At 35.5% G+C, this 23,244-nt stretch overlaps 2 protein-coding genes and 1 long non-coding RNA gene across 12 annotated transcripts; 2 read left to right on the forward strand and 1 right to left on the reverse strand.

Moving 5' to 3' along the window:
• Nucleotides 1–2,157: 2,157 nt before the first annotated feature.
• On the forward strand, nucleotides 2,158–4,272 carry LOC137724436 (2-oxoglutarate (2OG) and Fe(II)-dependent oxygenase superfamily protein). Its single transcript, XM_068463178.2, has 3 exons — nucleotides 2,158–2,765; nucleotides 3,010–3,355; nucleotides 3,859–4,272. Exons 1-3 carry the CDS (start codon nucleotides 2,266–2,268, stop codon nucleotides 4,099–4,101), a joined length of 1,089 nt encoding a protein of 362 aa, XP_068319279.2. The 5' UTR covers nucleotides 2,158–2,265; the 3' UTR covers nucleotides 4,102–4,272.
• Nucleotides 4,273–6,034: 1,762 nt separating this feature from the next.
• LOC148696696 (uncharacterized) lies at nucleotides 6,035–7,805 on the reverse strand. The gene is made up of 2 exons (XR_015962498.1): nucleotides 7,435–7,805; nucleotides 6,035–6,585 (listed from the first exon to the last, which is right to left on the reverse strand). It is a non-coding gene; the product is annotated as an uncharacterized LOC148696696 (long non-coding RNA).
• A 5,077-nt stretch (nucleotides 7,806–12,882) lies between these two features.
• ABA3 (molybdenum cofactor sulfurase (LOS5) (ABA3)) lies at nucleotides 12,883–21,041 on the forward strand. Of its 10 annotated transcripts, none has more exons than XM_068465786.2 (23): nucleotides 12,885–13,166; nucleotides 13,382–13,480; nucleotides 13,609–13,667; nucleotides 13,913–14,073; nucleotides 14,431–14,585; nucleotides 15,117–15,243; nucleotides 15,739–15,844; nucleotides 15,923–15,968; nucleotides 16,059–16,097; nucleotides 16,172–16,328; nucleotides 16,518–16,614; nucleotides 17,069–17,185; nucleotides 17,337–17,414; nucleotides 17,503–17,604; nucleotides 17,802–17,877; nucleotides 18,077–18,187; nucleotides 18,311–18,375; nucleotides 18,934–19,085; nucleotides 19,609–19,841; nucleotides 20,110–20,249; nucleotides 20,327–20,437; nucleotides 20,533–20,676; nucleotides 20,758–21,041. In XM_068465786.2, the coding sequence occupies exons 1-22, from the start codon at nucleotides 13,055–13,057 to the stop codon at nucleotides 20,641–20,643; spliced, it is 2,454 nt and encodes an 817-aa protein (XP_068321887.2). In that variant the 5' UTR covers nucleotides 12,885–13,054; the 3' UTR covers nucleotides 20,644–20,676; nucleotides 20,758–21,041. The 10 variants fall into 10 exon arrangements, with proteins under 10 accessions (XP_068321886.2, XP_068321887.2, XP_088550250.1 ...); XM_088694124.1 differs by having other exon boundaries at nucleotides 20,113–20,249; XM_088694126.1 differs by having other exon boundaries at nucleotides 18,077–18,181.
• The last annotated feature ends 2,203 nt before the right edge of the window (nucleotides 21,042–23,244 follow it).

The raw sequence follows: 23,244 nt of genomic DNA on the forward strand, positions 1-23,244 counted from the left end.
GTTCTTACCGGTTTAGGTCTAATTGATCTTGTCTTATTCTCATTTTGTCCTTTATAGTAAAAATGTTGATATTTCTAAATTTCTAAATTTATGCATTATTTACTTAAATTTAAATTTCAAAATTTGAATCTTCAAATTCCTTCTGTCTAAGCCACCATTTAAGAAAAATAAGTTAAAGTAAGTTGACTACAAAACCACGACTTCAATTGAAATGAAAAATATATACAATCCACAAACAAAAATAATTTGTTCATTATAGGAAAAAAAAAAACATTTTCTACGTAGGTAGATAATTCAATTAATTTGTGATATAGGTAAATTATGAACAAAAATCTATAATACATGAAGATAAACACAATTAATTTGTATGAGAACATCAACAAATGATGTGTGTGCGTGTATGCACTATTAATCCATGTTTTATGTAGACTGAAAAAGACAACCTATGATACAGGTAGATAAACATAATTAATTTGAGATAGATTATAAAAAAATATTTGATATACAATTTATCCATGATATAGGTAATATAAAATTTTAAAATTATAGAAGTAGATTAACAAAAAAAAAAAAAAAAAAAAAAAAAAAGATACATAGACATCAACAAAATTCATAGAAAATGATAAATAAAAAAGATGATATTGAGGGAGGAAAATATGAAGAAGAAAAAAAAAGAGTTTTAGAAAAAAAATTGAAAACATGAAGTAAAAAAAGGATAAAGAAGACAAGATTGGCTAATTTATGCAAATCAAACCTTCAATGGAAATTAGATGATGGACATCTTTTGTCATCTATGGTTGGGAGCAGAGAGGAGGGGAAAAAAAAAAGCAGATTTCATGAAGGAAGAAATAAGAAACGTTTTGGAGCATGAAAGAAGATGAAGGGGATTTAAATTACTATAATTAATCGTATCATAAGCATTAGATAATTCTATGAATAAAGGATAAAAAATCATCATAAATAAAAGAAATTATAAGTATATTAACTAATTAATATAGGAATAAATTTGCCACTTAGTACTACGTTCTATTGGTATTTTTCTTCACTTGTAAATGAGAAATCTTTGTTTTATAAGTTGTCAAATATTTTAAGCTTTTAGATATAAACTAATGTAATCTTATGGCTAATATGCATTTGGTCTTACGGATCCTCAAAATAAGGACCTTAGGAGAGCATGACTTGGCATATTAAGAGGTAATCGGAGCAATGGTCCTTGAATTTAGCTCAATTGGAGCTTTGGTTCTTGAACTAAAAATTTGTGATTATTGGTCCGTGAACTTGTTATAATGTGGAACAATAGTCCTATAGTCTAACTTTTTAAGAACATCCATCTCTTTTTTGTCAGGGCCATTGCTTCACATTGTAACAAGTTCATGGATTTTTAGTCCAGGGACCCAACCTCTAATGGGGCCAAAGTTCAAGGACTATTGCTTCAATTTTCTCAGCATATTAAATTCATAATCCAAGGGGGAAGCAATGTTGGTAAGGGATGGTCAATGGGTGCCCGTGTATACTCCATATATCATCACCATCATCATCACAAGCACAAACATCACAACTCACTACCACAACAAACACATATCTACACTTAAATGGACCTCTATTTAACTAAATGTGTACCCATTAACCATCTAGGTGGCCTTTCCTTAACATTATTACTTCTTCCAAACATGAAATTTTATCGACTTCACTTACGCTAAAATGACGATTGATGTTGGATTCTCATTATTTTAGGATCATACTCTCAAAATGTGATAAATTAGAGAAGGATATATCTCATAATGTGCACCTTGTGGATGAAACTAAAAAAATGTTCGTTTAAACGTAACCGTGCACCTAGACATCGTAAATTTGTAATAGAATAGCTCATAGCCTAGCTAAATTTGCTCTCTAATATTGTAATACTTGTAAAATCGGAATAGAAGACGTTCCTCGGTGTTAGAGTCTACTCTAAATGGTGATATGCATGTGGTACCTTAGCTTAATGAAATTCTATTTCCTTAAAAGAAGAAAAATACGAACCTACTCAAAACTCAGAAAGCCATGAATCTTGCCTTCTGCATGCTAAAAATTAAATTTAAGTCAACCAGCTGGTAGTTGGCTAAAGCATATTACCAAATGAGAAATATATTTACATATTAAAACCACAACCAAATTCCATCGACCTTCTAGCTAGTATTTAATGTCACCCTTTGCCCATCCGTTTCATCAAATATTCATCAATCTAGTTATACACCTATATCATCAAATACACACAAAAAATCAATGGCTCCTAGTTTTGAAGATGGAAAATCACTATTCAACTTTGTTGTTCGAGATGGCAATGGTGTGAAGGGCATGGTGGACTTAGGCTTGTCCAAAGTCCCTGAGCAATACATACAACCACCACATGAACGCATAGTGAAGCTGAATACATCAGTTCATGAGCTACCACCAATTGATTTGTCAAAGCTGGATGGACCTGATCACGACCAAGTGGCAAATGACATTGCCAATGCTGCTGAGGTTCTTGGGTTCTTCCAAGTTTTGAACCATGGCATACCTCTCGAGTTGCTAGAATCCCTTAAAAGTTCTGCTAATGATTTCTTCGGACAAGCGCCTGAGAAGAAGGCTGCGTATAGGAAAGGTGTGAGCCCTAGCCCGCACGTAAAGTATGGGACGAGCTTTGTGCCAGAGAAGGAGAAGGCATTGGAGTGGAAGGACTATCTGAGCATGGTGTATACTAGTGATGCTGATGCTCTCAGTTATTGGCCCAATGAATGCAAGTATGATATTATTGATTATCCTTTTCATATATATTGCCTGCTAATTTGAACTACACATTCAAATTAATTACTAACAGCTTATCTAATCAATGGTTTGTTTGTTTATATTCAGAGTCTTACAACATATCATATGTCATAGTCTCATAATAAAATGTTTGCCTCTTAATACGTACCCAATTTCTCATAGACAAATTAAAATACCAACTTGATCAAGTGTTCTATGATTAATATGATATATTTACAGGGACGTTGCACTCGAGTATCTGAAAACCTCAACAGATATGGTAAAGAAAATAGTGAAAGTTTTGATAGCAAAGCTTGGAGTGACACTAGAAGACTCAAAACTTGAGGCACTCATTGGGTTAAGGATGGTTAACATGAATTATTACCCAACATGCCCTGATCCTGAGCTCACTGTTGGTGTCGGGCGTCACTCAGACATGGGCACCCTAACTGTGTTGCTGCAAGATGGAATTGGAGGTTTGTATGTGAAACTTGAAGAAGACATGGATGCTGGAAAGAAAGGAGAATGGATTGAGATCACTCCTGTCCCTGGTGCTCTGGTCATCAACATTGGTGATACGTTACAGGTTAGTTCATAGCTACAAATATATAAGATTAAGCTTTGTATATATTTGTTTCATGGAAAAAATTTCCTTGACGTGCATATTTAATTTAACTAGATTATGGCTTTTTCTTGTAAAATCTTGTGAAGTATTTGAATACAGTTTAGTTATATTTTAACCCTAGTTTTGAGTCTTTTGACCATAAGCTACAAGTAGATTATCAAATGTGTCTGAAAGTTTTGATATCAGATACATAAACTAAAAGTAGATGGTTATATTTATCCTTACAAATAAATGGGTTAACTTGTAGAAATTCATTATCAAATGTGTTTCAATTTTTTGTATGAAAAATGTTAATCATAATCTTCTGCGTGTGGTGAATGAATCAGAACATAAATTGAATGTGAGATTTATTTAACCATGCAGAAAATAACTTGCACTTGCTTATGGTAGACAAGTGTGGCTAGAAAAGCTCAAATTATTATGGATTTAACCATGTGTTCACTTGTGATATTGTTCTGCTGTAGATACTTAGTAATGGAAGGTACAAAAGTGCTGAACACAGAGTACGAACTACAAGCAGCCAATCAAGAGTGTCTGTCCCAATATTTACCATCCCAAAGGCAACAGAAAGAATTGGGCCATTGCCTGAGGTGGTGGAGAGCGATGGAGTTGCTCGCTACCGTGAGGTGGTGTTTGAGGATTATATGAACAACTTTTTTAGCAATGCGCATGACGGGAAGAAGTCTCTTGATTACGCCACTAGTTGATCTGCAAAAGATATCCAGTAATTTCAAACCAAATAAGTTACTATGTGCAACTTTAAATTAAGTTTGCTCCCTTGATCCATGTAATAAGGAGGGGTTGTATTTCTCTTTGTACTTTCACTTTCCTCGAGTCTCTTTTTGTTAACTGTTTTGTAATTTCAGTTATCTTGGTTATCTTTTATTTTGTGAACGGAGGGATCGAACCACGAGTATTTAAGGGTGGGATAGGAAAATAAAAAATGAACAAAAATCAAACCGTTCACTGAATTGAAACTGAAAAAAAATCGAACGGAAGTTAAAAAACCAAATAGAACCAAAGACTATTAGTTCGGTTTCAAAAATTCATAAAATTGAACTGAATTAACCGAATAAAATATAAATTAATGTTGCAATCCTATTGGATTAGGAATGTGACTCTGTAAATCCTAGTGTATCTAGGAGTATCTTATATATTCCTATTAGAGATGTAATCCTATTAGGGTAAATATTCTACCTATGCTACTACCATAAATAAAGGCATAAGGGGATGATACAACACACACCTCAGAATTACATATCTCTCTTCTCTCTGTTGTCGCCGGCCCCTCTCCCTTTTTTATCCTTTATACAGTTCAGTCAAATAGACCTATAACACGTTATCAGCATGCACTTGCCAAAAGCTAAGGAACTGAATGATTGTGGGAGGCTCTCTTCTACAAATTCAAAGACTTTCAATTGTTTTCTGCCAATCGGGTTCTTCTAAAATAAATTAAGATATTTGGAAAAAAAAAATTGAAGCATGAAAACATTCCCCATGATGCACGACCCCCTATATTTATATTTTCCTTTCAATTATATATATTGCATATATGTTCATATATTTTGTCAATATATATACTTGTTCATGCAATATGCAATTATGCTATGTGGAATTTGTGAGTCAAAGTATCGAAGTTAATTTAGAAGCAAGTAGGGTTTTTAACCTTATAATTTGAAGGGAAAAAAAGAAGAGATTTTTGCGGCATTTGCTGCCACACCATCGTGGCATCATCGTAGGACCATTGCTTTGGCCTACAGCCTAGCCGCGTGGAGCAAACCTTGGGAAGGCATCGTTTCGAAGCCTTGGACCATTCGTAACAGCCCTTTGGGCTTGCTGCCGCTGAACTGCAACTAGGCCTCGGCCTGGATTGGATCGCACCACGGGCCAGGAAGCCCCGAGCTCACACCAGCATGTCTGAAGCTTGCTGGGCTTGTTCCTTGTCTCGGCCCAATCTGCTAGTAAGTTTTTTTGCTTGTTGGGCTTTGCTTTTGCCACGGGCCACGACTCCATAAGCCAAGCCTATGTGGCTGGGCTTGTCTCTACGGCCCAAAAATCGAAACCTAGCTTCGGCTGGGGTTTCCACGCACCACCCGTAAGCCAGCCTTGGGCTAGGCTTGCCCCGTGCACCGGTTTCAGCCCATAACGTCAGCAGCCTTGCTGCTGGGCTTCCCAGACTCTCGGCATGTGGCCTGCATCCACTCGAGGCCCATACCTTTAGGGCTTTGCCCTACTCATGGTACCCAAGCCCATCGTGATTGGGCTATGGTTTTTCAAACCCAATGCTATTTTTTGGCATTCTCTATAATTTTAACATGAATGTTATAATTATTTTGTCTTCTACAATCGACCTTGTATGGTCCAACCTATTGAATTAATTAAAGTGATCAGCAGTCCATTAATCTGACAATTAAACCAATATTATTGGCCTGAAGTCCACTTTTTGGCGTTAATGATTAAATAAATTATTTCGTTTCTTTGAACCGTTGACTATCTTTCGTAGTCCTGATGCACTCACGCTTGGGTTCCTGAAACAATTCACAAATTCACTACACTTTATTGTATATTGTATTCTGTGTTCTTGCAGGTACCCTTAGATGAACTAAACATTCATAACTAAATCAAACTTGTAGTTTTGAATTTAGTGCCATTGTAACCCGAAGTTTTCATTCAAAACTTACCACATGAAACCCGTAGCTTTCATGCTTAAATTAAACCCATACATGTATATAGAACCTGAATGTTCTACGATATATGTCTATGGTTTTCCATATGACTAACCAAGTTTTGTTGTACCCTCTGTTTAGGGACATGTCCAACTTGAACAAGCTCGATTTCACCGCTCTGGAAGTCTCTGGAATAAACTACCTGAAGCGGGTTCAAGACGTGAAGCTACAGCTTACTGCAAAGAGTCTTAGAGCTACTATTGAGGAATCAATCGACGATGAACCCGTCGATGAAGCTCAGAAAGCTACTACTATGATCTTTATCAGAAAACACATCCATGATGCATTGCAGATCGAGTACCTCTCAGAGGAGGATCCACGTACCATTTGACTCGCTCTAGCGGATCGTTTCGATCACCCAAAAGACATTTACTTGCCTGAAGCAAAAACGACTAGCAGCATTTACGCTTCCAAGGCTTTAAGTCTGTGAATGAATACAACTCTGAAGTTTGTAGATTCCGATCACTGCTCAAGTTATGTAAAGAGGACTTAACCGAACATGATAATAATAATATAATGCTTCACAAAATTTAATAAAGCCAATCTCCGTAAAGTTCTGCCGTATTTCCCCTACCTGGATTTCAAAGCATTGCTCCAACTATTTATTACAAAAGTCTACTTTCAGTAACTCCTATTCACAAGTGTAGGCAATTACTAAAAAGCATGACATGAACTCTAACCCCAGTCTAATAACTTGGCATTACTAAATGAACACCAACCAATTCAAATGTCATTTTGGTTGATCTAGAATAGCTTGGTCATAACAAACTAAATGTTTGAATAAGTACAACTTTTAGAAAATCAGGGAGCATGTGAAATTTAAATATACATATGCATGTTTTCTTCTGGTATATAATTAAGAAAGGTGGCATTTTAAACCATGTATATGCATAATACAATTATTTCCAACTCCAAGACATATGCTTTACTTCATATATAATTGAAACTATTTATATCATATATGTCTGTAGCTTGATAACAAGATAACAAGCTTGGATCAAGTTAGTAGATAACAACTTTTTCCTCTGATTGGTGTGTGTGTGTGTGTGTGTGTGTAGTCTGGTACTAATATGTTGCTTTTTATATATAACTCGCTGAGAAATCAATTAACATATATACTTGAAGCGGTATTGCAAAAGATTGCAATATTGTAGGATTGGATTTTGTGAAGCTAATTTCATAAGAGCTATCACAAACAAACGATTCACTCTATACTATAATAATACTAAGACTTTCTTGTCTAACTCCATTCAATCACAACCCTAATTAAAAGCTCAGAAGCTATACCATTTAGGTCAAAGAATTAGTACTTACCCTTCTGTGTTCGTGTTCCCCTCATACTGGCAGAAAGACATTAGTCTACCGTAATCGACCTTGCTCCTTTATTTGATTCTTTCAAAGTCGACTAACCATCATCAACACAGCAGCTCTCTTCTCTTATACCTTAATTTGTTTCCCATTCTATTGCCATCTCCACAGACATCCAATTCAACCTTCATCTTAATTTCTTTTCTTATCCTTTCTTTCACTCACTCACTTTCTCCGACCCAAAGTACCTTTTCCCTCTTCTCTTTATTCATCTCTCACTAGACTCGTTTCTTACAGGAGTTTGCAGCTCTTGAGGTCCCTATTTATACTTATACAATCCTTGGTGATTACGCATCAGATAAATATATATAAAGGAATAGTCGTCAATTAGAGAGGAGGAGCTGTCGACTTGATTGAGAAGAACAAATAAGGCAGCTACACCTAGCTAATAGATAAGGCTTGGGTTTTTTTATCGTCATGCAAAGCACGAGCTTCAATTGTTCAATAATCAAAGTGAAGGGGGAGGTGTCACTCAAAAGGAAAGATGAAAACTGGTTTACCATCTCCAAATTAACTGGAGTGCTCTCCAAGTAGTCCTACTCATTCATCATTTCAAATTACAAGCATGCCATTCTTTCATTTGGCCAACACATGGACAACAATAACTAAATAAATTTGAAACATATATATATATATATATATATATATATATATATTTGTATATTTAATCAAAATTTCTTTAATTACTAAATAATAATATTTAAATATAGGTCTTCACAATTCCAGATTTGCAATCGTTGCAGTTTATGTCGACGACATAAACCTCATCGGAACTCCCGTAAAGCTTGAGGAAATTGCCGTTCACTTGAAATCAGAATTTGAGATAAAAGATCTTGGGAAAACTCAATATTGTCTCAGCCTGGAGATTGAGCTTTGTTCGGATGGAATCCTAGTACGTTAATCGAATTATACCCAGAAGGTGTTGCGACGTTTTAATGAGGATAAAACAAAGCCTTCAAGTATTCATATGGTCATTCAAACTCTATATGTTAAACGAGATCCCTTCTGTCCCAAGAAGGATGATGAAGAGATTTTGGAGCCTGAAGTTCCATACTAAGTGCAATTGGTGCTTTATTGTACTTGGCTCAATGCACTAGACCCGACATCTCATTCGCTGTTAATTTTTTGGCTAGATATAGCAACGCGCCTACACGCAGACATTGGAATGGTGTTAACGACATTTTCCGCTACCTTAAGAATATGACGAATTTGAGCTTGTTCTACACCCACAAATCCTCGAGAGGAAACGCTGCCCCCTTGGTCCTCGGGTTGATTCCCGCCTTGTTAGTTACGCAGATGCTGGTTATTTGTCTGACCCACATGGGGCACATTCTCAAACGGGCTATGTCATTACCGTTGGAGACATTGCTATATCTTGGAGGTCTACCAATCAAACGCTAGTTGCGACTTCTTCGAACCATGCTGAGATTCTCGCCTTACATGAAGCCTCGCGATAGTGCTTTTGGTTAAGATTAGTCATGGAACATATTCGAAGCACTAGTGGTCTTTCTTCGATCGTTGACCTTCCTACGACGATCTTTACAATGCAACATGTATTGAGCAGTTAAAGAAATGATACATCAAGGGAGACAACACCAAGCACATAGCGCCGAAGTTCTTTTATTCTCACCAGCAATGTGAAAACCCGTATTTTAGAATATATATATATATATATATATATATATATATATATTATGGTACTTTATTTATTTGGTATTAAGATAGTTCTTTTGTTTCATATAGTATTTCCAATGTATATTATTTTAATTTACATGCATTCATTTTAGTGAGACTACCCGGCCCCCTATTTTAACTTACCATTGTTGTCAACTTTAGAGTAGTTGATATAGGCATACATATCCTATCTTGGTGGCTTTCATGTTAGGAGGACACAAGTGCAACAGATGTCTTTGGCAAGTTAGAGATAACACCATCCAATTATTCATTCCAATCTTATTTGCATAGTCATTACATTGGAGCTTAAGGTTGTTCCGTGTGTACCATTCATCCTCTTTAAGTGACACCTATTTATCCACTTGGCAGCCAACTCTACTACCCTAACAAGTGTTAATCTCTCATACCTTATTATCCAATGATATTGGACGCCTCCTGCTATACTTGCCAACTTTCTACATCTACAAATAGCACCCCACCTTTCACTTTTATTCAGACAATTCCTCCAAATCTTTTTATCTTCGTTGCATGTAGTTTCCAGGCAGAGTACGTTGGTTTGTATAATATATTATATAATATCTATGTATATATAGAGAGATTAGGAAAAAGAGTGAAAGAAATACATGGCGTTAGGAGTGATCAAGGAGTTTACTCAAGTATGTGGAGCTTAGCTATTTCGGTAGTGACGTGGATAAGCACGTGAAGCTTAATTATTTCGGTGGTGACGTGGATAAGTACGTGGAGCTTAACTATTTCAGTAGTGACGTGGATAAGTACGTGAAGCTTAACTATTCCGGTAGTGACGTTGATCTTTATTTTAGCTTTGGAATTCAGGTAGGGGGAAATACAGCAGACCTTTACAGAAATTGATTTTATTAAATTTCGTAAAGTGTTATAATATTCTTGATCTTTTTGGTTGATTAATGTGGTTGGATATTAATTGGCTAATTGCTTCAGTTAAGTGTTTACTTGTTATTGGTTATGGAATTATTGCTGAAATGTTATTCATTGAGAATATATTGTGATACATGTGAATGATAAAATGACATTATTTGTGCATCATTCATGTTGATTTGGTTGGAATTTCAGTGTTCAGATTGGAATTATGGAAATGATATTTTGTGTAGTTGAATCTATGCATTGTGAAACTAGTTCCAAGCGAACGTGCACATTAGAATAGGATATTGACGGAAATTGTTGATGTGGGTGATTTGGGCTGGAGATCAATGACTTAGATAAGATAACTAGCAAAAAGGGTGTATGAACGTGGGATATCGTATGGGGGTTAGTTTTTATAATAGAACATTCGAACCACCACTGCAGTGGTAAAATGCATGGTATGGGACATGCATTTCCACGTGTTTTATTATATAAATTAACGGGGGTAGCCGAAGAGGTTGCATTGCATTCATGCATTGTTATCGATAATAATTTAATGTTTGGCTATATGATTTCATGACACTTAATTTAATGTTGTCAATTTACTGTGATGAGATTATGTCTCTACTGAGCTGTTGAAGCTCATCCCTCAATTGTTATGCAGGTTTACGACCTAGACATTCAAAAGGGTAGCCAGGATGAGATTGGATTGGATTGGAGTAGAGAAAGTTTATTCATCTATTTACTGTAGGTTGTAAAGAATTCTTGATTTGTTTATGAATCATGAATTATTTTTATAAGAGCAATTTATTTTCCAACCCGTTCCAATTTCCTTTTATTTATTGAGTTTTTAACTCACATTTCAGCTTTGGGTTTGAGTTTTTATTACCGACTCCAGGTCCGAGGTGGGACAAGCAATAACAGCATCAGAACATTGAAGTCAAACAAATCCGTCCCCAGGACAACCTAGCCAATCTCTTCACCAAGTCATTGCCCAAGTCTAGTTTTCAAAAACTCGTCCAAGGAATTGGTATGCGTAAATTATCTGAGTTGAATTGCTTGTAATTCTCTTATTTAGAAGTTATGTCTAACTCAGAAGGAATATACTAAAGCATATTCACTTGATCTTAATGTACTCTTTTTCCTACGATTAGGAGCATTTTTCCCCACTAGGTTTTTGCTACCTAACGAGGTTTTGATGAGGCACCCATCATGGAATGATCATATTCTGTTGAATTCACTACTTTTGTCCTGTTTGACGTTTGTTTTAGGCATTATGCATATTTCTCACCTTTTTCCTTAGCTTATGGGTTTTTGCCTACCTTAGGTTTCACCATAGCAAGGTTTTGTGAGTTTTACTACCAATGCATACTTACTTTCTTATATCTAAGACTCACATTCACCCATTGTGCCGACGATTTCATCAATTGTTCTACCTCATTTGCTGAAGATCTGATGCGACGTTTTGTTTGAGTATTTACACACTCAAGGAGGAGTGTTGTAGTCTTATTGGATTATGAATGTGATTGTGTAAATCCTAGTGTATCTAGGAGTATCTTGTATATTCTCTTTAGTAGTTTAATTCCTATTAGAGATGTAATCCTATTAGGGTAAGAATTTTACCCATCCTACTACTCTAAATAAAGGCATAATAGGGTGATACAACACACACATCAGAATTACATATCTCTATTCTCTCTCTATTGCCACCGGCCCCTCTCTGTTCATTATACAATTCAGTCAAATAAGCTTACAACAATTAATATATTTTTATTTATTAAATTCGTTTTCTTTTTTCAAGTCCAATTTCAAATAAGAGAAAAATCTGTATAACCCAAACTTCAAGCCCATACTTCTTGAAAAGTCTAAAAGTCAATCTTTTTTTATCCCCTAGACGCCTAACTTTCTCTCTTCTCTCCCACACTCTTCCTCCGCACGGATTGGTATGCTTGACCGGCTTCTCTTGTATATTTTTTATTACTTCTTGTGACTGTAAATGCTTTGTCTTTTGCTTGATTTTGATGTGCCATTGCACTCTTGAACACACAAGGAAAAACTTTGACCATTGTACATTTTTATGACTTTAAAGACTCCACTTTATTTATCTTCTAATATCTGCATGAGCAGGTGGGCTTTAAACTGCAATTTCTATTTCTCCAATATCAGCGCCAAGCTCGCACAGAAATTTTGAAACTTCTTCCAAATTTGCTGCCATAAAATTCAATGTAGTTTCTTAATTCTAACGATACTCTTTTAGGAAAGAAAGAATAAAGACTATGCGCAAAGGATATTGGTCAGATGCTTGAAGCTTCATGGAGATGAGGGAGAGCGAGAGGAGAGACACGGAACGCAGCATGAGGATCCTAGTCCATGAATCCCTTCTTGCTACAAGTCATCTCCAACATTCCTCGCGTACAAGTCATCCCTAATTTTCAGATTTTATTTAAAAAAAATAATGTTAAGAAGAATAAATTTTTAAATCGAATTTTGTAAATCAAATAATATAATTATTAATGATTAATTACTATGTTGATTAACATGCTTATTTATTATTGATGATATGCCAAACTAAACCGATAAAAAAAAGCTGAATAAAAAAATCATAGAAAAGTAAAACGAACCAAATCAAACTAAATTAAAATGTAATTGAGCACAATAATTACATGTATTAAATACAATTACTATTCTGACAATCAGATATTGTCCATATCAGAAAATATATTTTAATAAATCACTGACAGCCATAATGATAAACATTGCATCACAATTCGATAAATACAGAAGAAAAAAAAAACAGAATTTTTTTTTATATAAAAATAGAAGAGTCAGATCAGAAATATTGCGTTTTGCTGAAGCGTAGACACATGGTAAGCCGAATCAGTTGGCATTTAGAACTAATAAAGCATTTTACTTTTTAACTTCTCAAGACCACTCACAAACGCTTGAAACTTGAAGGCACAAAATTTTCATTTACCGTTTAATCCCATCTCTCTATCCCACTGTTTAATCGAGCATGGAGACGAGCAAGGAAGCGTTTCTGAGAGAGTTTGGTGAGCACTACGGATACCCCAACGGTCCCAAAACCATCGACGAAATCCGAGCTACCGAATTCAAACGATTAGATGGTCTGCATCTCTTTAATTCCCTTCTATGTTGCATCCCTTTTAATTTTTGCTTGTTTCCCGAGAAAATTGAGCTGGAAAATGATACAACAGAGCTTCTGAGATTAAAATTTGTTACTTTTCAATCTTTTTAGTTGACGCAAGTGAAAATTTTCAATCTTTTAACTGAATTATTATTGGGTTTTGGTTGTTGATGCTGTTGGGTTTGGAAAATGTAGGACTTGTGTACTTGGATCATGCTGGTGCAACTATGTATTCTGAGTTGCAGATGGAAGCAATCTTCAAAGATTTCACTTCCAATGCTTATGGAAACCCACGTATCCTATTCCGTGTAAAATGAATGATCGGTTTTAGAAATCGTTATGTAGTTTAAAACTTGAAATCAGATATTCCTGTAATCTTATTGCATTTTTTTTTTTCGTTAAGTTCCTTAATTTGTATCTAGATAGCCAAAGTGATACCAGTTCTGCTACGAGTGACATAGTAAGGGAAGCCCGGCAACAGGTATACCATGTTATCTCCATCTGCTTTCGTGTTAGTTTTCCCAATTTATTGTATTTTCGAAGGTCCAATCTTTTTCTAATTTTTCCAAGTCTTTAGATAGATTGTCAAATGTTGTGAGTTCTAATTGTTGTTCTGAATTGTGTTAGTGAGCGATATTTAATATCTGGTGGTTCATGTGCAAAATCAATAGTTAGTCCCACATTTTGTATTTTGAGTTTTTTGATAGCCCTGTCACGCTTGTATAGGTCCTGGACTATTGTAAAGCATCCCCAAAAGATTACAGCTGCATATTCACTTCTGGGGCTACAGCGGCGCTGAAACTGGTAGGGGAGGCCTTTCCATGGAGCTGTCAGAGCTGTTTTGCTTACACGATGGAGAATCACAATAGTGTACTTGGGATCAGAGAGCATCCTAGCATGCCTTACAAAATCATCATTTTTTAATCTCTGTTATAAGTTACAGCTTCCAAGTTTGTGCTTAATGTTTAGCATAGTTGCACATCAGTTTTGTCAGATGATTGACTTCTGATTGATGTTGCGCACTTATGTTGTGCTATCGCTTATGGCCTTTTGACCTGTATACGTGTTCCCGGTTTTATTATGCCTGAAATCTTTTTGAAATCAAGTCTGTTCCTTTCGTTTGCGATTGTTTGCACATACTGCTAAATTATTAATTGAAGTCATTATTCTTTTGTTTTTTTTTTGCCTTTTTCACCTTCTTAAGAGCCTGAAATCCATATAAATGTAGCCCTTAATTAGTTTAGATATGCACTGGGTCAAGGAGCTGCAGCTTTTGCAATAGATGTTGAAGAGACTTCGCATCATGGAGTATCTAATGGTACTGTGGCATCCATGAAGGCATTGCAGCACCCAATACAAAGGAGAAGTGAAGCTAGATCCCTGGAGGGAGAACCAACAGGTATTTCTAAGTGGACACTTTAGATATCGACTGGAAATTGACCTGAACTTTATCGCAGCACATCTTCCAAGCATCTTTGAATGGTTGTTTCCAACATATGTATTCACACACACACATATTTGATAGAGAAAGAGGGGGTCCAAACAGTTTGGCTGAATTATGAAATTTTTCACGGTTAGTCCTTGTGATATTCAAGATTATGGCAATCTCTCATTGGATATCTGTTCCAACATCAGTAAGTTGGAACATGACCTGTGAGGATTGTTTGAACCCATAGAAAATCTTGATTTATATTTCTCATGGATCGCTTCGAATTAAGCTATTTCTCTCTGTCTCTGTGTAAGACACACACGTGCACACACTGGCCGTCTGTCTTTCCCTTCTAAGTTACTTCATATGCATATATGGATATAGATATATAGAGGGTAATGTTCTATACTCTTATATAAACATCAGTTTTGCATACTGATATTTTCTTGAGAATTCATGATAACGTATGGGAATTTGATTCATTTAATTGACCTGATACAGGTGATGCATATAACTTATTTGCCTTCCCCTCAGAGTGCAATTTCTCAGGGTTGAGATTTAATCTTGATTTGGTGAAGACAATTAAAGAAGACCCAGCAAGAATTCTGGATGGCTCCCCATTTTGCAAGTATAATAGTCATACCATCGTTATCCATTTAACTTTTATATATGCTCTGCCATTTGCACTCAAGTCTAATTTGAATTAGTGAATGATGGCATATTTTATCTCGACAAAATTATTATTAATAGAGTTACTGCGATCAGTTTATATTACGCTTATCAGTCCTTTATGGATGTCTGTAGAATACATATTTGGAGTGAAGATGTGATAGATATTTATCCTTTGAGTCTCTCTATCTGTCATCCGGTCTTTTTTTTTTTCAATGAAGTGTTTTCCTGGAAGACAAGTATACTAAATTCGTTCTTGTAGAATCTTTGCTGATGATCACTCTATGATTGCTTCTCTGTTAGACAGCATATTTATGCCCATTCTAGTATACTTTCTTGTTTATATTGCACATGTGGGTAGTATACACTACAGAAATTTTGAGAATTTTTCAAACAATTCTTCAAATTGAGCATTATGCATTAAATATTGGTTCTTTTTTATTTTGTATCTCAGAAGTGGCCGCTGGATGGTCTTGATTGATGCTGCAAAAGGAGCTGCCACAGAACCACCGGATTTATCACAGTATCCAGCAGATTTTGTTGTTATGTCTTTCTACAAGGTACATATATTTGTTTGGATTGTATTAGAAACAATCACCTTTGGGTATTGATTTTTGGTTTTGATGTTTCTTGTTAAGCTATTTGGTTATCCAACTGGACTTGGAGTGCTCATTGCTCGAAAGGGTAAGTAATTAATCATGAATACGTCCTTAGCTTCTAATGGTGTGCTAGAAGTTTTCTCTAATCTTACATATTGTTTATGCTATACCTCAGATGCTTCCAGATTACTAAAGAAGACGTACTTCAGTGGAGGTCTGCACCTTTTTATCTAATTTTCTATCACCATCGGGATTGTTACTCAGTGGGTAATCATTAGAATATTTCAGGCACGGTCACAGCCTCAATTGCTGATATTGACTTCGTTAGAAGAAGAAAAGGTGTGGAAGAGCTGTTTGAGGACGGTACCATTTCATTCCTGAGCATAGCATCTATTCACCATGGGTTCAAAATTCTCAATTCCCTAACTGAATCTGCCATATCTCGGTATGTTATAGTTTGTTACTTTCATAATGCATTTTGTACAGAGAAAAATAAACCTTTTTCTTACTAATGTTTCTTTTGTCCAGAAATGTATTTTCTTCTCGGTTTTCATACTTTTTCATTATAATCTTTCATCAGTTGTTTCTGCCTACACACGTTTGATATGCTCTACTGCGTGACCCTTTTATACAGGCATACAGCATCACTTGCAACTTATGTGAGGAAGAAGCTCTTGGCCTTGAGGCATGAAAATGGAGCCAGTGTTTGCTCACTCTATGGAACTTCAAAGGTTGTAATTTAATTCTTATCGTGTTTCTATTGTTCTTAACAAAGCTGCTGCTTTTATTTAAACAGGGCCCGAATGAAGGGCTTTATCTTATGGGGCGGGGATGGTTATATTGTTATTTTTATTACAAGTAGACATGGATTTTTAAGGGAGTCTCTCTGCATGTAATTCTCAAGGGAAAGATAGTAGAAGGTGAAAACCAAGTTTATTGGAGTATCAAGATCCATTTTTTTAGTTTCTTGACTTTCAGCGAGTCTGGTTAACATGATGTATACGTTTGCTATGCTTTTTAACATTTCTGATTTATGGGCTTCTTATATGTCAACGTTAATTAGTTTGGGAAGTCTTACATCTGATGAGTATACTCTACTGAGTACTGACACTCAATCTCTTTCTACTATGTTTTTTGGGATTTGTAAACAACCATCTGCTGTGATTTGACACTTTCCTCTATTAGGCATCATTTCATGGATTTGGCCCTACAGTCACTTTCAACTTGAAAAGGTCGGATGGATCTTGGTGTGGATACCGTGAAGTGGAAAAACTGGCATCTTTATCTGGAATTCAGTTACGGGTAATATTTGTGAGATTTTCTTTTGGCATTCAACCGATCCTATTGTTCTTTGAATGGCATCAATTTTTTCCTACTCCACTTTATAAGATCAGTAACTTTACTCCCCTTTGGATAGGTTTTGACAGTCCCTTATATCCTGCTTTCTGTGTAGACAGGATGCTTTTGCAATCCCGGTGCATGTGCAAAATATCTTGGCTTGTGTCACTCAGATCTTCTTTCAAATATTGAGGTGTTTCTTGCTTCTCAATCAGTTTCTTTTATTATATTTACATGGTCCACTCATGACGTCTATTTAACAATTAGGTTTTTGAAATTAGGCTGGCCATGTTTGCTGGGATGATAATGACATAATTAATGGCAAACCTACTGGAGCTGTGAGAGTATCCTTTGGTTATATGTCAACGTTTGAAGATGCAAAGGTAGATATTCATTCTCAAACCATAGAGAGTTCTAGTAAAAATTTTGAGTGTACAGTGGCGCTGCATTTCTGTGTTAAAAGAGTGGAATATATAATACGCAGTATACACACAAGGAGAGAAATATAGCCGAAAACACTAATTTGGGGTTTTCTTTCCTGTCTAATTTTCTTCTCTCTTTCTTGTTTTATGATATGCAGAAATTTGTTGATTTCCTGACAAGTTCGTTTGTGGCATTACCAAATTGGAATGAAAGTGGTTATCAAATAAACCAAGGTTCATCCTCTTTCTGGTTAATTAGTATGCTGCTTTGTATTATCGGCTGAATGAGTTGAAAACTGGAATTAGATCAACGTCCTTTATTTCTGCTGTCAAATTTTCTTCGTTACACTTTTCTTAGTGGTTCTTGTGTATATGTGTTGCCTTCACAGTAAACTTTGTCAACTTACTAAAATTAAGTTTTAAAAAATTGTAGGTCCTGAAAGCAGACTACCAGCTGCTTGTTTGTATCTCAAGTCGATTACCGTCTACCCAATAAAATCATGTGCAGGATTCAGTGTGGAAAGTTGGCCTTTGAGCAGTACGGGTAGCTATTTACCATCTTCTCATTTCCATGGGTTGTGTAAATTTAAATTTTTTGGTTGGGTTGGAGCTTCTAAAGTTGATTTACAAATTGAATTTTATTTTTTTTTCTGTGATTTTTGAGCAGGTCTGCTTCATGATCGAGAATGGGTTCTTACAAGCCCAAGTGGTGAAATTCTTACACAGAAAAAGGTAAAAGTAGTTTCTGATGCAGAAGTAGTTTTACATGCATGCGCACATGTACAAACACAACTCTATGGGGAAACCTGGTGTATTTCCATCTACTTCCATATGTCCATTTCCCATTTCAAGCTTTTTAAATCCACCCTGCTAAAGCAGCCATGTTTAATCCATGGCGGACATATCTAAAGTAGTGATAAATGAGTTCCATGTAGATTATTTTGAGCTAGTCCTTTTAGTATTTATTTATTTAGTTGTTTTTTTGTTAAAAGGATTAGCTTTTTTCTAAAAGATGAGGGTATTTCTAGGTGAAATATGAACAAATAAAAAAAATATGTTAAACAGCATTCTAGATGTGACCCACACGGTTATAATTTCCAAGTGTCTGATCTATTCTTCATAGAGTTTTTCATAGTTTTGATACAAGTGATATTAGGGGAGGGGGGATACGACCACACGATCTTGGGGGAGATTTCATAATTTTGGATTATGTGAACATCAAATTGTTTAATCATTTGACCAACAAAATTGATAAATATTAACTTAATTCTTCTAAACTTGGTTTTGCAGGTTCCTGACATGTGCTTTATCAGTACTTTTATTGACCTCAATGAGGGAATATTGTTTGTAGAGTCACCAAGATGCCAAGCGAGACTGCCAATCAACATTCTGACAGCTTCATGCAATGGTGTGCGAGAAGAAATTAAGTTAAATGGCCAGAGGTAAGAGAAAAAATTTAAACTGAAATCCCATGATCTTTTAGATTTTCCGGTCGGTCAATTTAACTGCTTTTTAATCTTCACTTCTAGATTAGTATGGCCTTGTTAGCGCATTCGCTATGTGACTTTCTATACCGGTGGAATGTTAGTGTCATTATTACCTGATTTAAGTAGGGTTTAATTCAAGTCACAGATATCGACAATTACTATAGCAATGACTGATGAAGTAACTAGGACAAAATTATTACCAGAGCAGATGCGTGCATTCATATATGTATATATACATATGCAGATCTTGGTGGCTTGAAATCAGCATAATTTCTTAAGCATTTATTTGTTTCTGGGTCCATTTTTCTAATTTGAAAGGTCAAATAATGTATCTGTTAGTTATTTTCTGTGAGTATTTGTTATTACAACGATTTCCATGCAGTGAAGTTATGAAGTTTAGAAAGTTCGCTTAAGTTTTCAGTTATCCTCTTCATTCTATAAAGCTTTTGAAGTTATGATGTCTTTTTTCTTCCCTTAGATATGAAGTACAGTGTTACGACAATGAAGCCAATATTTGGTTCAGCAATGCCATTGGCCGACCATGCACTTTATTACACTGTTATAGTTCGAATCACAACCATTGCTTGAATAAGAGCAAAAGTATGTGCATGGGCAGAGATGCGCAGAGCATATTGAATTTTTCGAATGAAGCTCAGTTCTTATTAATATCTGAGGAAAGCGTATCTGACCTCAACCGCAGAGTAAGCACAAGTAAGTTCTTACATAGTAATGGAACCTCTTACTGTACTGTAAAAAGCATGTCAAGATGTCACTTTTAATGTGTGTTTAAACCCCTACATGAGCTAGCTAGCTGAAGAACATATTCCAATCCAACCAAGGCCAAGTTAGCACATACAGAAAAGTTTCTTCAGACGAACAATTAATGTCTATACTCTTTCAATTTAGCGGTTGTTTGGTTTATAAAATTTCCATTTCCCTTGATATTTGAAATTTCATGCTACTGAGTTATTGATGGCAGAAGACGTACAAAAGGGTGCTCGTGGAGCTGCAGGTCAAATCGATCCACTGAGGTTTCGGCCCAACCTCGTCTTATCTGGGGGTGAACCATATGTTGAAGATGGATGGAGAAATCTTAAAATTGGGAATAAATACTTCACAGTAAGTCATTACTTTAAACATAAGGATGGCTTTTCTCTCTTTTTGTCTCATTAATTTGTTTATGTTTTGTTTCCTAGTCTTTGGGTGGATGTAATCGTTGCCAGATGATCAACATTGTTCATGAAGCTGGACAAGTGCAGAAGTCAAATGAACCTTTGGCTACTCTAGCATCGTATAGGAGAGCGAAGGTAATCCTGATGGTTTTTTGAAAGTTATGTTTATTTAATTATTATTATTTTTTTAATTCACAAACCAAATCAGATCAAATTTTTTACTGATGCAGGGAAAGATTTTGTTTGGGATACTTCTGAAATACGAAAGAAGCGAAGTCGTAGGTGGGGACGATGATTTGTGGCTTCGAGTGGGACAAGATGTAGAGCCGAATATCTTGTAGCTTCATGACATGTGTATGGAGCAGCCTCGGACGGTATCTAACAAGTATAAGTTGCATTGGGATATAGTTAGGTATTCCTACTCACAGGACTCTCTAACATTGGTATAAATGCAGAGCGGTCTGATGCAAGAACTTGGCAATGGTCTTCTCCAGAAGCATTCGACTGATTTAATACGTTCCATATACGGTTATGGCCGCCCGGAAAATTGAGATTCAATGCCATATATACTTGTGTGTGTACGCATAAATGTACTAATTTACAACATTGCTTTATGCATTTAGATTCGGCCATTCTTAGAAACATAGGGTTTGTCCGTTCTAGCCAAAGATGTCTTGCTTATGAAAAGCAACAATGTACTAGTTAACACATATAATCAGATTTTCTGTTTCATTAGCAACTCAAATTCTCTCTTTAAAAAGGTAATTTTGGAGAACTTCTGCTGTATAAGATAGTTGATCATACTTTTGAGTGACCGGGGTAATAGAAGCAGATTTGCATCGTTCTAGTTCGTATTGCAGTCTGAACTTTGTAATAAGCATTAGGGACTATTGCGTTATGTGTTTGGAGAAATTCTTGAGTAAGGCTGTGACACGGGGAAAGCTCTCACAGCCTATGTGGACCATGTACTCAAGACTTTCTCGGGCAGTTAGCAAAAGGACTTGTTTCTTGGTCAAAGAAAAATGGAAGATCAAACAAAGCTGTCTTTTGGATTTGCAAAACAACTTGATTGACCAAAGATGAAGTTTAAAATATTCAAATAGGTTTTTTGATTGTAGAAATCGTTTAATGTACTCTCTCTCTCTCTCTCTCTCTCTCTCTCTTCAAATCGGGACAAGGCACCAGTCTCGTCCCAGTCGAGAGAGGGGGACCGGTTCTTGGCACAAACGGGCAATAGTTTTATCAACTGGACAGCGATTTTTTTTTTTTTTTTTTTTTTTTTTTTTTGTTTTTTTTTTTGGTAGTTTCGATCCATTTTGGTGGCATAGTTGCATATTATTAGGATATAAAATGTATGTGGTTCAGAAAATGGAGAGAAAAACAAGAAATTAGGGAGATGGGTTTTAGGTTTCACTCTCCATTTTAAGGCGGCCCAAAACTCGGGAGTTAACAAAAACCTAAATCTATCATATTCAACGTGGAATAGGCAGCGGGGAAAACCAAAATGGACTAATTAGAAAAAAACAAGAAGAAGATGCTCTCCATGAATCAAAGTCAGTAATGCATTGGGAAAGTTTGGAAGGAAAAAGAAGTTTTGATATAAGCGCCTCATTTTTCAATGTCGTTAATTAAACATTTGTTTCATTTAAGAATTTAATTAAATATTTTTTCTACAATTTTAGAGCAAATTGTAGTAATAGTCTCTTAACTTTAACTCAATTACAGTAATGGTCCTTCAACTGAAAATCCATTATCATTGGTCCATCAACTCATCAAAACGTGCAACTATGGTCTCTCAACTAAAAATCCATTATCATTGGTCCCTCATCTTTAACCCAATTGGAGCAATGATCCCTCAACTTTAATCCAATTGTAGTAATGGTCATTCCAACATAACTCATTTTGACAAAATTCTAACAAAGTTGACGAAAAGGATTATAGCTGCACGTTTTGATGAGTTGGGGGACCCAAATTGTTACAATGGTCCTTCTAACACAACTTATTTTGACAAAATTCTAACGAAGTTGTCGAAAATGACCATAGTTACACATTTGCATGCAGTGGCAGAGCCAGGATTTCGGGTTAGGAGGGGCATCTCACAAATATTTAAAAAAAATTAAATCAATAGTAGTTACAAAACTGTTAACCAAAACATCATACTATATATATGAAAAGTAACCAAAATTCAAAATAACATAGCATTGATAATATTACATATCCCCAATAATTAAAATAATTGTCCTCGACGAGTTTTCATATTTTGAAACCATTGCATGGTATATATATGTTAATTTTACAAGCTAAAACAAATTAGGCAATGGTTAAGAGAAATTGCAAGACATCAATTTAATCATAATTTATAAACAAAAAATTGTAAGAGAAATTGAGAGTAAAATACATACTTTGGGTTGTTGACCAATTAACTAAACTTCAATGTCTTTTCTTTGATGGAATGATGGAATAATGGAATTCTTTAATCTGCAAAAAAAATATTATTTGTTAAATTAATTTACAATTGTTGATGACAACATATATGAATTAGCAAATTGCAAAAAAATTGAAAATGACAACTTTGGAGATTCGAAGTTCATACCCTTGAGGATCATGAAAATTGAAGATTGATCGAAAAGTAATACACAGATATCAACCCTAACCCAAACTGGCAGACTGCAATAGGCTAGAAACTTGTTAGTATTGGAAAAAGGAATAGAAGTGTTGGAAGTTGGAATAGGTAGGTTTTAGGGTTAGACTAGATTACATAAATATCCTTAAAATATTTAAAGAGGGTAGGATCTTTTGTCTAGGAAATTGGAATGGTTTAAGTGAAAAAGTCTTGGAAAAATGTTAAAAACCAGTAGTACTAATTTTTTTTTTTTTTTCAAATAAGCAAAAGCAGGGTGGGCCTAGGACTATTATGGTCCTATGGTCCCTCCGCTCATGTT

The sequence above is a fragment of the Pyrus communis genome, chromosome 5 (genome assembly GCF_041283825.1).
Source record: "Pyrus communis isolate YQ-2024b chromosome 5, ASM4128382v1, whole genome shotgun sequence".
Classification (NCBI taxonomy): domain Eukaryota; kingdom Viridiplantae; phylum Streptophyta; class Magnoliopsida; order Rosales; family Rosaceae; genus Pyrus; species Pyrus communis.

Excerpts from the sequence above, each read along its gene's own strand:
- LOC137724436 (XM_068463178.2), top strand. The coding sequence starts at position 2,266 with ATGGCTCCTAGTTTTGAAGATGGAAAATCACTATTCAACTTTGTTGTT. Across the intron at positions 2,766-3,009 it reads TATTGGCCCAATGAATGCAA|GGACGTTGCACTCGAGTATC; the intron begins GTATGATATTAT and ends ATATATTTACAG. Across the intron at positions 3,356-3,858 it reads ACATTGGTGATACGTTACAG|ATACTTAGTAATGGAAGGTA; the intron begins GTTAGTTCATAG and ends GTTCTGCTGTAG.
- ABA3 (XM_068465785.2), top strand. The coding sequence starts at position 13,055 with ATGGAGACGAGCAAGGAAGCGTTTCTGAGAGAGTTTGGTGAGCACTAC. Across the intron at positions 14,586-15,116 it reads CCTGGAGGGAGAACCAACAG|GTGATGCATATAACTTATTT; the intron begins GTATTTCTAAGT and ends GACCTGATACAG. Across the intron at positions 17,186-17,336 it reads TATCTGGAATTCAGTTACGG|ACAGGATGCTTTTGCAATCC; the intron begins GTAATATTTGTG and ends CTTTCTGTGTAG.